The sequence below is a fragment of the Cladophialophora psammophila genome (assembly GCF_000585535.1).
Source record: "Cladophialophora psammophila CBS 110553 chromosome Unknown aczJe-supercont1.6, whole genome shotgun sequence".
NCBI classification, from domain to species: Eukaryota; Fungi; Ascomycota; class Eurotiomycetes; order Chaetothyriales; family Herpotrichiellaceae; genus Cladophialophora; species Cladophialophora psammophila.
Genome location: NW_006912927.1, coordinates 297,909 through 313,980, shown reverse-complemented (window position 1 = coordinate 313,980; position 16,072 = coordinate 297,909). Strand labels below are relative to the sequence as shown.

General features: G+C 51.7%; 4 protein-coding genes across 4 annotated transcripts; 1 reads left to right on the top strand and 3 right to left on the bottom strand.

Moving 5' to 3' along the window:
* Positions 1-4,132: 4,132 nt before the first annotated feature.
* Positions 4,133-6,108, top strand: A1O5_04450 (uncharacterized protein; the record flags this gene model as incomplete). The annotated part of the gene is made up of 4 exons (XM_007745056.1): positions 4,133-4,408; positions 4,524-4,892; positions 4,949-5,707; positions 5,773-6,108. 4 exons carry the CDS (start codon positions 4,133-4,135, stop codon positions 6,106-6,108), a joined length of 1,740 nt encoding a protein of 579 aa, XP_007743246.1.
* Positions 6,109-7,515: 1,407 nt separating this feature from the next.
* A1O5_04448 (phosphoserine aminotransferase) lies at positions 7,516-8,893 on the bottom strand (the record flags this gene model as incomplete). Its single annotated transcript, XM_007745055.1, has 2 exons — positions 7,516-8,115; positions 8,168-8,893. The coding sequence occupies 2 exons, from the start codon at positions 8,891-8,893 to the stop codon at positions 7,516-7,518; spliced, it is 1,326 nt and encodes a 441-aa protein (XP_007743245.1).
* A 3,499-nt stretch (positions 8,894-12,392) lies between these two features.
* A1O5_04447 (fumarate hydratase, mitochondrial) lies at positions 12,393-13,910 on the bottom strand (the record flags this gene model as incomplete). The annotated part of the gene is made up of 3 exons (XM_007745054.1): positions 12,393-12,579; positions 12,639-13,662; positions 13,709-13,910. The coding sequence occupies 3 exons, from the start codon at positions 13,908-13,910 to the stop codon at positions 12,393-12,395; spliced, it is 1,413 nt and encodes a 470-aa protein (XP_007743244.1).
* A 703-nt stretch (positions 13,911-14,613) lies between these two features.
* On the bottom strand, positions 14,614-15,819 carry A1O5_04446 (uncharacterized protein; the record flags this gene model as incomplete). The annotated part of the gene is made up of 1 exon (XM_007745053.1): positions 14,614-15,819. One exon carries the CDS (start codon positions 15,817-15,819, stop codon positions 14,614-14,616), a length of 1,206 nt encoding a protein of 401 aa, XP_007743243.1.
* Between the last annotated feature and the right edge of the window lie 253 nt (positions 15,820-16,072).

Below are 16,072 nucleotides of genomic sequence, written 5' to 3'. Positions count from 1 at the left end.
TTCTCCGTACAGACTCCGTACAAGGGTCATTACCAAGTACGGGGTAGTCTTTCCGATCCAAGACGCCCTCTCCCGCCCCTTGAATCCTTGACCACTATCATCCTCCCGGCGCCTGCACCTCTTGCTGTGTCCCTGGGTACGGAATATTGGTATGTCACCATACCTCTACTCGGGTCTAGGCGTCCGCAGTCAGCGGTTTCGAGACAAAGTGCCCTCCGTACGCTGTACCAGTACTCGGGACTTCTGGTGTGGTTTTGTGATATACGACCAACTTCTTGCCAAGTTCTCTGAGCATATTTCAATCCCCGCGCAAAAGTCATTTAGCTCACATATACATATATATATATCAAATTGCCGCTGCTTGTCATGTGAACCCAAAGCTCACTGTTTCTGTCGCGTTGTACAAGCACCTGTCAAGCTCATGCCTTGGTTGACTCATTGCCACCCAGCCCGAGCATCGCCTTGAATATGGAATGATGCTCTAGCACAGTCCCTTCCTGCTCCTCTCCTCACTATTGCGCTGCAAGGCTTGTCGATCTTCCCTCAGATCTTGCGACCCTGGATACCTCGCCCATACTCGGTATCCTTCGATTCGCTGCTGCTACCTCAAAGTCACTGCAAGTCAAGCATGATGATTGCCACTCTGCAGGCGGTACAATCCCGAGATCCACATGGGCACAGCTTCGGCCTAAAGGTTGTCTCTGACAGGTCGTGCCGACATTTCCGGGCTCTTGGGAAGCTGCTACACACAGTATAACGCCGGCGAAACACAAAGAGAGGATCCTTAGACTGTCAGAAATCTTGGAAACGATATGCTCCTAGTGCAACCCAGCATCAGAACCCGATGGTCGGCCACTGTTCGTCCATTGATTGGCCTGACGTTGCCTTTGGTTGCCGCTGCTGCATGATGCAGTGTTCCTATGCGATGTGGCGCCTGCAGTGTTAGGGCCCGGCTTGAAATCACCTGAAGAAACACAGCATGCCGAGCTCACGTTTTGCCAGACGCTTACCTATCATGATGCGCGGAATGTGTGGGCAGAGGATTGCTATCTGCTTTATCGTTCAGAGCCAAATCTTCACCGCCATGTCCCATGATAGAACTGTATCACAAGGCTCCGGCGTCTTGTTGTCTGGGTTTCTGGGTATCTTTTTCACCGTCTCGTTAGACCCCACATGTTTGCCATCTCCAAGGTGGGTTTCAAGTACAATGCTCCTTTGAAGCTTGTGGCGAAAACATGTGTAAGAACCTTTGACCGATTTGATCGTCGTTTCACTCCCGCGATGCAGACTGGTTCGCTTACTGCCAATCTGCACGAGTAGGCGCATCATCCTGGCTCATGTCTCATCTCCAACTTGCCGCGCGGCGGCAACTCGTATCTACTGTAAGAAGGAGGACGTGCGATTGCTCGATGCAACTAGTGGTCCTCGTCAACTTTACCTTGAACCTTGCAAAATTGAATTACACAATCCTCGAAAGTGCGGGGGCGGGGATCGTTTGCCGTTCGTCCTCGCCCGTGCAAGTCGAATCCAATCGTTCAAGTCAACAAAAAAGCCTCAAACAGCTCTTTTGGACGAGTTCTACCGAGACAGGTGGACAGCTTTGTCTGAAGCTTTGGTGCTTTGCGCCAGTCGGCGCCTTGTTAGCCAGCCACCTCTCGATAACACAACCGAGAAGCTAGGTAGGTTTTTCTGTATTTGAGATATTGCAGGCATGAAGTGGTGCCTTTTGACATGCATGCAGCATATTTTCCCTCTTCCGAGACCCAGATCAAACTTAGACGAAGGTCAGCGGAAGCTTGGATAGCAAGTGATTGGCCTCTGGGGAGTCTAGATTGGATGGCGGATGGTCTAGCTGAGAAAATGCATGTGTCCAGCCTCGGCACACCAGCCTCTCCATTTGTTTTGTTGAGACCTTTTTGCGAGTAGCGAAGAGGGACTGGCAACAAACACAAGCGCGCCCTCGATAATGCCCGGCAGCTGTCCGCGGGTATGGAGTAGTAGAACTGAGCTACTCTGGACAGTATTCGGCACCCTGCATGTCATGCTCAGGCCCCGTGGTGTGATTTGGAGTGTCCAGCTGCAATATCTTACAAAGAGAAGCAGAACACAGAACACCGCAATAACTGAGGCCAAACTGCGAACACGACTGAGACCTCCTTCGCTTGAGTTTCACCACACGCTCGGAAACAAGACTCCGCGACGACCTGTACTGTGTTCCATCAAGCCTCAGGCGATGTATGCACATATCAAGTATGTATGTACCTTGATATGCCAGGTATTCTTGATATGATAACAGTTACCGGGAACCAAGGGTATCCCTGTGAGCATGATCTCACTGGGGCTTCCGATGTATACCGAGTACCCTTCCATATGGCTTGCCTCAGACCATCAGATCAGTCGTACTTGGGGGTGCGCCTTCTGGATACTAGACGGTCATTTCAATGCCAAACGTGGCAATTATTTGTCGCAATGCATGTGAGGCTGCAGGGTTTCACAGCAAGACATTTTTAATTTGCGGGAAACGAGGTTGCGGGAGATCTTGTTTGATCAGCCTCCTCGTACGTCATTTTCTCCCGCTCCTGGCAACACCAGCTCAGGGGGACACCGTCCGAGGCTGCCGCTCAGCCTTTCGAGGTGATTGCTGGTTGCCACACCTCTTCTCTTTGTTCTCCGCAATCACTTGCAAATGGATGAAGATCCGAAGTCGATGATAGCGCGGCTCGACGCTTTACAAGACCCCTATGTGATCGTCGAACAATCCCAAGACGATCCCTTAGAGGTCTATTGAGCTGCGAAGGGCTGGCGGTCATACCGTTTTACTGGGTATGTAGAGTGATTCGACTCGGTCACCCAGACTGGTTGATTGGATGACAATGTGTTATGTCCCCTGTCAACAGACTTGCATGGTTGCACCAATGACGAAATCCGGGGAGTCTAGGAGATGATATTTGAAAGCTCAGCCTTGCCGAGCAGAACAAGGAACCTTAGAGCGCTGGCATGTAAGAATTCTGATAATCACCCATGTTACATATCACCCACTCCCAGAGATTCCCCAACAGATACGACAACATGGCGATTGGTTGCTGATAGTGTTGGCAGCTCCCGGAGTACATAGCACAAGACCAGGGGGATTGGTAACACACGGAAACGCGTTTCCGACCCGTTCAAATGCCGTCGTCCCCTATTGTTTTCTCGTTAGTCGAGGGCATATATGAAAGGGGCAGAACTCGCCAGCTTCTCAACGATGGTTCTCAATACATTATCACGGTGAAAAGTCGCCAGCCACGCAGCACAGCCACAGCTACGCAACCACACAGAAAGCAGGAATTTTATTAGGGAGAACTCGAGGACGCCTGGCTGATTCATTTGCCGACTGCCCCGCACTCGGACGACAGGCAACTTTAGGTTGCGGCTGGTGTCGCTGTGATGCTCTCCGCCGGCATCGCAACAGGGTGTTTCTTGGGGAGAAGAAAGGGACACGGAATAAATCATCATTGAGCATTGGCAGTGTCTTGGGGGGTGGGGGGCCAGACACGGGGTGCCGGGCTTGTCCCACCGGGCTTCCACCGGGCTTCGTGGCACCCGGAACTGACGCCCACAACGCCCACAAATCTCGCCCACTCAATGCTCCCCCAGTGCTCTCAAACTCCCAATGAATGCCCGGCAAAGGTGCGGCAACACCCAAACAGGTCAATGATGGGGTAGCTTTATCACGTCTTTCCTCTGGGGTACTCCGTGCTCCGTACTCCGTGCAAGGGCTTCGCTCGTAGGCGTCTTATGTACCTCGGGTAAAAGGCATCCATGGATGCTATCGCCATTCCATTCCCATGGAGCTTTCTCGGCCGAAGATAATCCCACTGCCCGTCCCTTGATCTCGCGCAAGTGCTTGTGTTTGTTGACCTACGTACCTAGTTTGCTCCTCCGTCGGACTGCCTGTGTACATCTGAGCCCTGCGGCGAAGGAGCGAAAGAGGGCAAAAAGGAAGGAAGAAAGAAAGAAAGAAAGAAAGGCACATTTCAATTGTCTTGTTTCACTCCCTTGAGCGGTGCGGCAGCCGATCGATTTCTTCTTACAAGCCTCTTTCTCTTCATCTCTCTCTTGTCTGCACCCCCCCCCCCCCAAAAACGCAGCCATGGTCTTCTATCCCATGAAATGGATCCCTCCTCTCCCCGAAATCCCCGACACGGTGCCCATATGCGATTTCATGCTGGACGAGAAGCACGGCCGGAGCCCGTACTCCAAGTCCAAGGACGCCTACACCTGCGGCCTGACGGGCAAGAGCGTCTCGGCGCGACAACAGAAGGACGATGTGGACAGCCTGTCACGTGCGCTGGCCAAAGAGTTTGGCTGGGGGGTCAATGAGGGCACCGAATATGACAAGGTCGTGGGCATCTTTGCGCTGAACACGGTAAATATATACATTAATAATACATATACACAGAGGAGTTGTTGCTCGGGCAATTTGTTTTTGTCTATATGTATATGTTACACACGCGGAACAAGGTTCTAACGGATGACCACAGATAGACATCATGACGCTGAACTGGGCTATCCACAGAATCAACGGCGTGTCCGCCCCCGCCAACGCCGCCTTCAACGCCGACGAGCTGAGCTATCAACTCACGAACTCCGGATCCAAGGTGCTGTTCACCGTGATGCCGCTGCTGCAAACCGCCCTGGAAGCCGCGGCCAAGTCGAACATCCCGCGGAAGAACGTCTATATCTGTGAAATGCCAAACGACCCTCCCATCCCCAGCGAATTCAAGACTCTGTCCCAATTGACCAAGGAGGGCCGCTCGCTGCCAGCGCTAGAGCCTATCAAGTGGGAGAAGGGCCAGGGTGCACGGCAGACCGCATTCCTGTGCTACTCCAGTGGCACCTCGGGACTGCCGGTGAGTCTTTCCCTCTTGACAACACATGTAAAACGAGTCCTGACAGGAATCCGCAGAAAGGAGTCATGATTTCCCACCGGAACGTCATCGCCAACACCGTCCAGATCTCTGTCTATGACCAGCCCAGCCGCGACGCAATTGCCCCGGGCTATCGTGATGTGGCTCTCGGCCTGCTCCCTCAGTCGCACATCTACGGGTTGATCGTCATCTGCCACTCTTCGACGTACCGCGGCGATCAAGTCATTATCCTCCCAAAGTTCGACCTGAACAACTATCTCAATGGCATCCAGAATTTCAAAATCAACACCCTCTACATCGTGCCGCCCATCATCATCGCCATGGTCAAGAATCGGGATCTGACCAGCAAATATGACCTGTCGAGCGTGACCTCCATCTTTACGGGGGCTGCGCCGCTGGGCAAAGAGACCGCCGAGGAATTGGCGTCGCAGTTCCCCGCCTGGAAGGTCCGACAAGGCTACGGCCTCACCGAGACGTGTACGGTCGTATGCTCGACGTCTCCAAGCGACATCTGGTTTGGTTCTTCGGGATGTCTGATCCCCGGGTACGAGGCCAAAGTCATGAGCATTGAGGGGCACGAGATCACCGGGTACAATCAACCGGGTGAACTCCTCGTCAAGTCTCCCAGCGTCGTGCTCGGATACTTGAAGAATGAGAAGGCCACAATGGAGACGTTTGTGGACATGCCCGAAGGCAGATTCATGCGGACCGGAGACGAGGTCGAGTTCAGAGTGTCGCCCAACGGCAACGAACACATCTGGGTCGTGGATCGCATCAAGGAGCTGATCAAAGTCAAGGTGAGTAACATTTCCGAGAACAGGGTTCTAGATGTGTGACAGAGCAAGTCTGACAAAGTCAACAGGGCCACCAAGTCGCCCCTGCAGAGCTCGAGGCGTGCCTGCTCAACCATCGCGCGGTGGCCGACTGCGCCGTTATTCCCATCCCAGACGACCGGGCGGGCGAAGTACCCAAGGCGTTTGTCGTGAAGGCCAAGTCGATAGGCATGGAGGAAAGCGAGGCCCTCCTCAAGCGCGACATCATCAAGCACGTCGAGAAGGAGAAGGCTCGGCACAAGTGGCTCGCCGGCGGAGTGGAATTCATCGACGTCATCCCCAAGAGCGCCAGCGGCAAGATTCTCAGGAGGCTGCTGAGGGATCGAGAAAAGGAGGCGAGAAGGAAGGCTGGCGCCAGGTTGTGATGCCCCCTGTTTGGTCGGTCGCGCAAGGGAGCTTCATCGAATTAGAGATCAGGAGTCTGTTCTGTCCATACTGGGCGGCCCGGGGGGGGGGGGGCTGTAGATGTTCAAAGACTGCACAATTACTAGTACTCTTCGAGCTTGACTTGATGACAATACATATATTTCTTTGGGTCTGAAGAGGCTCTAGGTCTTCCTAGACAGTGCATTGGAGGAATGGCGAGGTCCCTGGGTGTCGTTAGTCTCCCGAAACTCAAGGTATCATTCTTCAGATCTTCGAAGAGAAAAAAAAAGACCACAGCCTTGCATCGTCCGTCGACGAAATACAGAAAGTGAGTGATGGAATGGGTGGCTTTCTTTAATACCCACAGTAGCTCGGTAGGTATGTACTTGTGATTATTGATTCCACACGGAAGTCAGAAACGGAAGGTCTTCCGGCTGCCCAGCTTGTCTCACACAGACAAAAAAATACCGAGAAAACGGAAATTCAAATACACCCGTGTACAAAGTAAGGAGGCAAAAAAAACAAAAAGAAAATGTTCTGCACTGGCCGTGAATCGAACACGGGGCTAAAGCCGACGTTAGCGACGGTCGAATCCTTACTGGGAAGTACTGGCTAAACTCACCCCATCGATGGCAACGATGGATTTTACCACTAAACCACCAGTGCCGCCATTGTTGGAATGGATTTGTCATATTTTATTTATATAACATAGTTAGTTAAATGTGAAAAGCGGGAGGGTCTCAGCTTTGAGGAAAATACGGCAAGTTATCATGTGACTTGTGCGCTAGGCAGTTACAGGACTAGCGCGATGCCCCTATCACGTTGTCCCTTTAGTGCCGAGCCTGAATGAACAAAAATGGCTCCACCAGCGGGATGGAGACAAGACAGTCATTGACAGTCTCAGCAAATAGAAAGTTCTTTGTTATTAGATCGAAGGCGACCTTCATTTATAAGTAGTTATTCGTTTACTTTTGGAGATGGTGGCACTCTACTATTCATCCTATACTGTTAGGTATATTTGACACAGCGGCCACCTCGTCGCAATTGAGTACTCTTCGACGATACTAGACATAGCGTCGCCTCTGTGTCAAGACCGTGCCACTTGCTTTCCACTCGGCTCGGTGCTTTCTATTGCAGATTCTCAAATGGCAGAGTTACTGCTCCGGTGCGCATTAGGCTCGTCAAGAGGTCCTCCTCAAAGCCCTCAAGCCTTCTGGTACTGCCGAGTGGGTTTCTGCAAAGAGAATTGACTGCATTTAATGGCGGTTGAACCCCCTAAAATCATAATGGGCACAGTGTTTTTCGTGTACCTTTCTCGCCGTTGCCGGTCGTTGAGTGCCGTCTAACGTCGTACCATTTCCCTCCTTCGATCTGCTCCAGCTGAGCCAGCTGGGTCTCGAGTTTAATCATGACTTGGCAAATTCGACCAACCAACCGGCCAGTTTCTGTACATTCTCCAGCGGGACGGCATTGTAGTTGCTCGCTCTTATTCCACCGACGGATCGATGACCTTTAAGACCAAGAAGCCCTCGCTCTTCCGCGCCGGAAAGGAAAGCCTTCTCCTTGGCCTCATCAGGCACGACTTCTCCGCTGTCTGACTTCGGCCCGGAGATGATCCGGAAGCAAATGTTCATTCTGCTCCGTGCGTCTTTGTGCGGGACGATGTGGTACGTTTCTGAATGAGAGTCAAGGGTCTCATATAATAGTTTGGCCTTTTGATTGGCGACCTCTTCCTGACCAGATACTTTGTTGGGGCCGAATGCGGAGACGAGGCGCTGCAGGACCAAAGTCGCCACGTAAAGGTTGAAGATTGGAAGAGTATTGTAGAGACTGTTGTTGGCAGCGATGGTGGAGAAGGAGAGCATGATGGGCGGTAGACATCCTGAAGTCGGGATGACAGGGGACAGGGCGTGCAGGAATGTGGGAGGTGGGACAAGGCTAAGCAAGGATTTCCGAATGATGACCACGGTAATGCCAGCGATACCAAGGTTCTTTTGAGCGCCGCCCTGAAGAAACATTAGCACACTGCAAAGCGCGTTGGTCGAAAAGCTGGCTCACGAAGATGACGCCGTAATTTCGAACATCAATCTTTCGACTGACGAAGTTGCTGGACATATCAGCAACCACGATTCTGTCGTCTTCTTCATTGCCACTGGTGTTCTCCAAGACTTTGGGGAAACTGGGATATTCGACACCATCCACAGTCTCATTGTCGCACAAGTAAGTCAATGCACTCCCCTTCGGTGTTAGTTTCCACTCGCTTTCGTCTGGAATCTTCCCAAACTTGCCGTTGTTGCTCTTCCTAGCGTCAACGGCAACGTTAACATATTTGGCACCGATCAGTCTCGTTGCTTCCTGACAAGCCTTGAGAGACCAAGATCCCGTTATCACATAGTCAACCTTCAACTCTGCCTCAATCTCCTTCTTGACACGCTCCAGGACTTCGGCTGCGTTGCTTTCACCAAGTTCCGCCACGGCCTTCCTCCGACGGCGCTCGATCCAACACCCCACTAGATTCTGCAGGGCGGCACTAAACTCCCCCGTCCCTCCGGCCTCCATGAACATGATGTCGTATTCGTCCGTCGGAATATCATACAAGGTTGCCAAGGCCTCTTTGGCGTCAGCGAGGACCTTGTTCGCTGTTGAAGAGCGATGCGAGATTTCTGCGAGGGAAAGCCCAGTGTTTTGGAAGTTCACAAATGCTTGAGCGGCTGTCTCAATGACAGGAGTAGGGAGAGGGGCGGGACCAGCGCCAAAATAGGCGACTTCGGAGCGATCAGGCATGATTGACAATAAAGACGTCGGGGCTGGAGAAGTTTCTTTGAGCTGAATTCTCCAGACAACCTGCTTGGCTCCAGCCGCAGCAAGGAATATCAAGCCAACTAGGCAAGGGGGCTTCACTCGAGGATAATGTTTAGCTGCGGTCAGATGTATTGTAGAAAATCGACTTTAATTAGAAAAGTCTCGATAGCTATAGTCACGGACACACTCACAGAATATGAGTCGAAATCGAAAATCTGGGGGAGAAGGCTCCTCAAGAGCTTGGCAGGAGAGAAAACCGTGGGAGCCAATCAACGATAAGCAGGCTGCGAGGCTACATGTGCATCAATGCCGGTAAGTAGATTCTCTATATCGCTAAGCTCTCTATATAGGCTTGGGCTGGTTAGCCGAGCATTTCAAAAAGCCTCTCAATGATAGAGCTTCCTGGCAAGCGGCGCGTCGATTCCGTTGACTAAAACCTTCAGATTATTTTCGCGCTCCAATAGTTGATCTATGGCCTTGTACTCAAAACCGCGGGAAGCGTAACTTGTTGTGCCATGCCACATGGTTGCGTGTCAACACTGCATGAGGACGATGCACGTGTAGGTATCTTGTTGGCTCCGCCGTGTCTTGAATCTTTGCGACGACCCCTGTCGATAGGCTGCATGGTCTCTTGCCCAGATCAGGCTGGATTCACCAAAATGATACACCGAGGTGGAGAAAGTTCGACAGCTTACAACAGCGGAGATGAATTTCCTTCTTCTTTCTCTCTCGTTCTCTTTTGTCTTCTTGACTCTTTCTCTCCCCACACCAATCTCAAGGTTCCGTGCTAGAGGCCTGTACCACCGCTCCCTTGCTATAACTTCTGCGCTTCCGCAATTGCCGCGCACAACAAATGCGATGGGCTTCGGAGCCTTGCCTCTTGGAATTTGTAAGCGTGCTGTCCCAAGCCCAGATCTAGGCGAGCTTCATATGCATGTCTCTGCAAGAAAGTATTGACTTAATGTGGTAGTTAGTGCGTATCGAGAAAACGAGGCCGAAGGTTTTCTTACACGCTTCGCAACCCCGGCAATTAACGAAAATGGACAGACAAGTTTGGTTAGCCGCCTATCTTCCCTTGGCACCTGTTCAACAACTGGCCGATCCCCTTGGAGAGTTCTTCGATCAACTCTACTTGGTGGAGTATATCCAGGACCGAGCAAGTGTTGTAGGGCAGCTCAGACCCGTAGATACATCACATAGAATCCGCTGCCCCTTATCTTGAGCCATTGGCGTCGCTCGGGTGCTCATGGTCGAGGACCTTCCAGGCTTGATGCTGCGGCGATTAGTCGAGAGTATTTGTGAATGCCTGATTGATCTTGAGTGTTCGGAATGGTAACAATAGGGGCGAGTGTAGATAAATATTCTGCCGCCTACATTTCCTGGCCCTGGGAGTATACGGATCCATCCCAAGGGTTTACAGGTTGCCACCAGCATGGCGTTGGTCATTGCTGGCTGGGAGTCCGGTAACGAAGCCCTGTGACAGGACTTCAAACGCCAGTGATGATGAAATCCGTATCGGCTTGAGTTCGCCGCAATGTCTCTTGGGGCTAAGCTTAGCCTACTGACATGCCGGGCAAGACCAGATATACTCCTCGAATTGAGTCTTCAAGTCCGGAATGAATGCAATGTCTATGGTTTTGTCGTATACTCAGGCCACTCCCGCTTACGCTTTGGCATCGTGGACGAGTTCAAAGAAGCGCTTCCCGCATGCCTTCGGGATGCAGATCCGCGTTGGACGACTGGGGCGATTGTGGTAATAGAAGCCTGTCACCCTTATTGCACGATTTGTATCTGTTCCTGTGCCCACATATTGCTCCAGTATCTTCAGGGCGGCCGGCGTCGCGAATTCAAGACCACACTCAATGATACCGTAATCTTCTTCGAACGTAATGGAAAAAGGAATATCGATGGGCGCGCTTCCAGGAGGAGATTTTTGACTGGAGGCATCTGTCAGGGGCAGATTGAATTCAAACTCCAGTGTTTCTTTGACAATGTCGCCGATGATTCAGTGAGTGGCTCTGTCCTCGTAGCCTCCGCGCTCTCCGCTGATCCAATCAGTCTTAGTGAGTGTATCATCGTTCGGCTGTGCCGGCTTAACTGACGAAGCCCTGGCAACTCACTGTTCGCTCTTCAGTGCGTATATATACATTCTCGGTCACAGCTTCCAACTCAGGCGCGATTTGCTGGTCATGAAGACCGACAAGTGGATCCGTATGTAAGCCAGGATAGGGTGGACTGAAGGACCCATGCCTAGAGGGCCATGTTGTCAAGAGGTGCATTGTCCTCGACTGTGAACAGATTCAAAAGGGATACCACGTCTTTCTTTGCTCGTGTAAGTGGAAAATGTCGCGAGCAAAACATGGTGCCTCATTGGCGAGGATGAGGACGCCTTCCAGGGTTGTCAGGGGAGCCCTTCGTCCGGAATGACCAGAGGCGCCCTAGCATACCAGCAGTGATTGATGCAGCATCGACGAGCGACCGAATTTCGTTGTCGTGAAAGAAATTGTGCATGTCGTCTCGATACTCTTGAAACTCTGCTTTCTTCGTCCACCACTCCTTAACCTGGAAGCGCCAACACATGGCAGACTGATTCTGGGCGGTTTCCCTTGCGGAACGGCTGACTCGGTTCATGGTGCGGACATGGACCTTGCAAGAGTCCTTAAGGAGGTTGACCTCGCAAAGTTGCACCAATCGTTATCATCTACCATGCATCGACAATCGTTTTTGCCACTGATTTTGCACGACTACCACCACTGAAATGAATGGCTTATCTGCACTTTGGCATATGTCTGGGGTTCGAGGCGACATTTGGGAAGCACAATTCGTCCCGGTCCCCAAGCAAAGATGAATAGGTGCAAAACGTGTCCGTGTGGCTGATGAGGCATCAACTGAAGGTTTCGGGAATAACTGGGCTGCTTCAGCGCCGAGCCCGAAGCTTCGTCTCATGCCGTCGAGGAAGACAAAGAACATGGTCTGGAGAGTTGTTCACCACCACCAGATTGACTTGCAGCATATAAGTGACTGCTGTCATAGGAGAGGATCACACCAAAAAGCAGAGCGAGGGGGACAAAGAGGAGGGGAGAATGGAGGAGACGCTCAGGATTGATGAAGAAAGGATCCATGATTGGGACCAGAATTTGAGGACCTGGATGAAGGCGGAAGGAGGTATTTATACCCAGAGCTGCGATGGGCTGGCGTTGGGTAATATTAACATGCTCAGGGAGTAAATTCAAAGACCAAAACATGAGACGTTTCGATGGCCTACTTCTTGCACATTTGTGGTTCGATCGAAGCTCTGAAGAAAGTTCGTGAATTTTATACAACACATTCAAGCCAGGTCGATCATGATGTGCAGGGAATCCTGGAATGCTAACTGTACAAAGCATGAGTCTCGAGACTTCAATATGTTCAAGGTGATGATTCCAGGCAGGGGCCTGTGACCTTACCGACGCTATGCTCCACATATTCTGACGGGATCGTGTCACTTCTTTTCCTTCGGTGCAAGCATGAGCTCGGGTCGAACGTATTTGTCAAAGTCCTCCTCCGAGAGAGCCTTCAATTCCATCGCCGATTGTTTTAGAGTTAGGCCCTTTTTGTGGGCATACTTCGCCACCTTTGAGGCCATGTCGTAGCCAATTACGGGATTGAGGCAGGTGACGAGCATGAGACTGGGTAGAGGTCAGTAACTAGACAACTTAGACTTGTAAAGAGGCACTGTGAGTCGTACCTTTCATGAAGAAGCGTGGAGATTCGCTTTTCGTCCGCCTTCAGACCATCGACCAGATGCTCGACAAATCCATTCATTGCATCCGACAAGATCCTGCTGCTATGAAGGAGATTTCGGATCAATAGAGGTTTGAAGACATTGAGTTCGAATTGGCCGTTCATGCCACCAATCGTTGCTGCGGTATGATTTCCCATGACTTGGGCAGCAACCATAGTCATAGCCTCGCATTGAGTAGGATTGACCTTTCCGGGCATGATGCTGCTGCCAGGCTCGTTTTCTGGGAGGACCAACTCTCCAAGACCGCAACGAGGCCCCGAGCCAAGGTATCTTATATCCTGCGCAATCTTGAAGAGACTGCAGGCAAGGGTGTTCAATGTTCCGGAAGCCTCAACGATGCTATCGTGAGCGGCCAAGACCTCGAACTTATTGGGAGCAGTCACGAATTCTGTGCCTGTCATCTTGGTCACCTCTTCAGCAATTCCCTCCGCAAAGCCTTTGAAGGTGTTGAGACCGGTACCGACTGCAGTACCGCCCTGAGCCAACTGTCGTAGATGCGGGAGGCAAGCTTGGACCCTCTCAAGGTTTCGATCAAGCTGAGCCACATATCCACTGAACTCTTGGCCGAGTGTCAAGGGTGTAGCATCCTGCAAATGTGTCCTGCCAATTTTGATGATCTTGTCGAATGCTTCCACCTTCTTCTGCAGGGCCTCCCTCAGGTTCTTGAGAGCAGGGATGAGTCTCTCTTCGAAGTCAAGAACAGCAGCAATGTGCATGACCGTAGGAAAGGAATCATTGGAGCTACCTGACATGTTGACGTGGTCATTAGGATGAACAGGCTTCTTGCTGCCCATTTGTCCGCCCAGAATCTCAATTGCCCGATTTGAGATGACCTCATTTGCGTTCATATTGGACTGCGTGCCGGAACCTGTTTGCCAGACGACGAGAGGGAAATGGTCGACCAACTTCAAGGAAGCAACTTCGGCGGCAGCCTGCTGGATCGCCTCTCCAATTTTAGGGTCTGTTTCTTTGTCAACGATAGGCTTCAGCAGAGGCTTATCCGGAATGCATACCAAGGCCATATCTCATGTTCACAGTTGCAGCGGCCCCTTTCAGGATACCAAATGCGCGCACAACACCTTCTGGCATTCGATCTTGAGGCTGATTGATCTTGAAATTGCCCAGAGATCTTTGCGTCTGTGCACCCCAGTATTTGTCTGAGGGGACATCGATGGGCCCGAAGGCATCCGTTTCGGTTCTCGTGGGTGCAGACATTCTTGCTGTGCTGCTAAACGCTCGGTAACGGTCCGAAGGAGCTCGAGGGGATGTGGGAGTTGTCCTTCGCGAAGTCTGAGAGAGGGAGGAAGAGAAGTTTCGTTGGGCGGGAGCTTTCAAGCAACTACTCCGCACAGTAACGCAGCGAGGGAGCTTGTTTACTGATGCTGAAGGTTTCGCCGCAAAAGAAACCCGCCCCAGCATTTTGTCGTCGTATTCCCACCAGGCAATTGAGGAGAGAATGGCCGCTTCGGCTGACACAGAGGTAATTCCTGGTATGAGATCTATTAAATAAGTAAAACAAGCACCACAACCAAGTGCGCCGCTCGACCTGATGGAAGGAAATGTATTGAGCGATAAGAGGGAGCAATTGGCTGGCAAATCGTCGGCGCGACATTCATTGGTGGATGTCGAAATGCTCGGCGGAAGAATTTCCCAAAGCAGAGCATCGGGAAATTTCGCCATCATCCTTCAGCATCCTAATCCTCCCGATCCGTTGAGGACAATAGATAGCGAGACAGATGATTGTTGTTGTAATTACTACTGTGTGTGTACTTGTATTCTCGCTATCCTCTATGCCAACCCATCCCAACTCAAGCAGACGCCATGTTGCGCAGCCGCTGATAGTAACACCGGGTATCTCTATGAATATCAAATAACGCAAGACAGAATGCCGCAAGGTTCTACCGAAGCCTCTCGCCGATCACGCAGTGCCTTCAACGGTCTTGATAGCATTGCCAATCATGAAGTCCTTGGCCTTGGCCATCCTGACCAGGAAGCTGGGAAGCTTGAACCCGAAGACAACACCAACACCTCCTTGAGAACCAATAGGGACAAATTGCATGTCGCTAGTAATCTTCTTGTAGATTTTGTTGGTGCGAGGGCCACCTTGAGACTTGTTAGCGGGAGTCGACATGGGAGGTAAAATGCAGAGTAACCCACCTTTGCCTTGAAGGTCCAGTTTAATGCTCTCCAAAACAGCTGGTGCTGCGAACTTGACGTCGAGGACGGAGCCGTCTGCATAGCTGGCGACGCTCCCAATGCAGTAGACGCCTGTAACATCGGGGACATCCAGACGGAGAGTATGGGGGTCGGTCTTGACCCTCTGCGCATTGTCTAGCCACTCCTGAGGGACGAATTTGCTGTTTGGCTTGTCCCCAGTAGCCTCAATGTAGATGTCGACGGTCTCGGTCTCGCCATTGCTCAATTTCAACACCTCCTTTCCATCTTGTGTGGTGTGCTCGACCACTCGGACACTGTCGTTGATAACCTTGACTCCCATCTTCTCAAGCCGAGACTGAGCATCCTGGCCCATCTTCTTGTTGTGAAGTCTGGGAAGTAGGGAGGTACTTCCAGACAACAGTGTGATTTCCTTCTTGTTTCCGTACACTTCTCCAAACTCGCCTGCGGTCTCGACACCCGCAGCGCCCCCGCCGGCAATCAGGATGGATTGTGCGTCGGGGATCTTTTTGTGGATCTCGCTGATTGCGGCCTTCAGAGGCTCGGAGCCATCGGAGACGGACCATAGGGGGGTTGCAAAGCTGGTGCCGGAAGCAATGACGAGGGAATCGTAATGAACGGCATCTGCGGTGCTGGTGTGAACAGTTCGGCTTGCAGGGTCAATCGAAGTAGCATAGGCTTTGATGAACTCGTATTGCTCTTTCGAGTAGGCCTTGAAGCCGGGGGCAATGGGGATGAGGGCTTTCTCGAGCGGGAGCGACTGCGGGTTTCCGATCACTCTGGGGGCGCCAATCTTCCAGAAGAACTCGTCGTTGGGGGCAATCTGGACGACCTTGTAGGCTTTTTTCTCTCCATGAGACAGTTGGGGAATGACAGTCTTCAGCAGGTTGTGGGCAACGTTAAGCCCAGCGAACGAAGCGCCGATGATGACGATTGTGTGAGTGGACATGGTGCCGGTCGAGGTGTGTCAATGGAGTGCAAGCCTTTCGAGATCCAGAGAGCGAGAGGGTGCCCGGCCGGTGGTGAGGTGAGGACAGGGTGGATGGGTGTTGATAAATATAAAATATTAGTCGCCGCCCGGAGAAGCGCAGGCGGACGGTGCAATGTGGATGAGATGTTGGTGGAGTCAGGGGTTTATTGGTTTGATGGAGGCTGAATGGTGCAATTGATCTCCGATGTGAGATGAGACGTAAGACAGTACT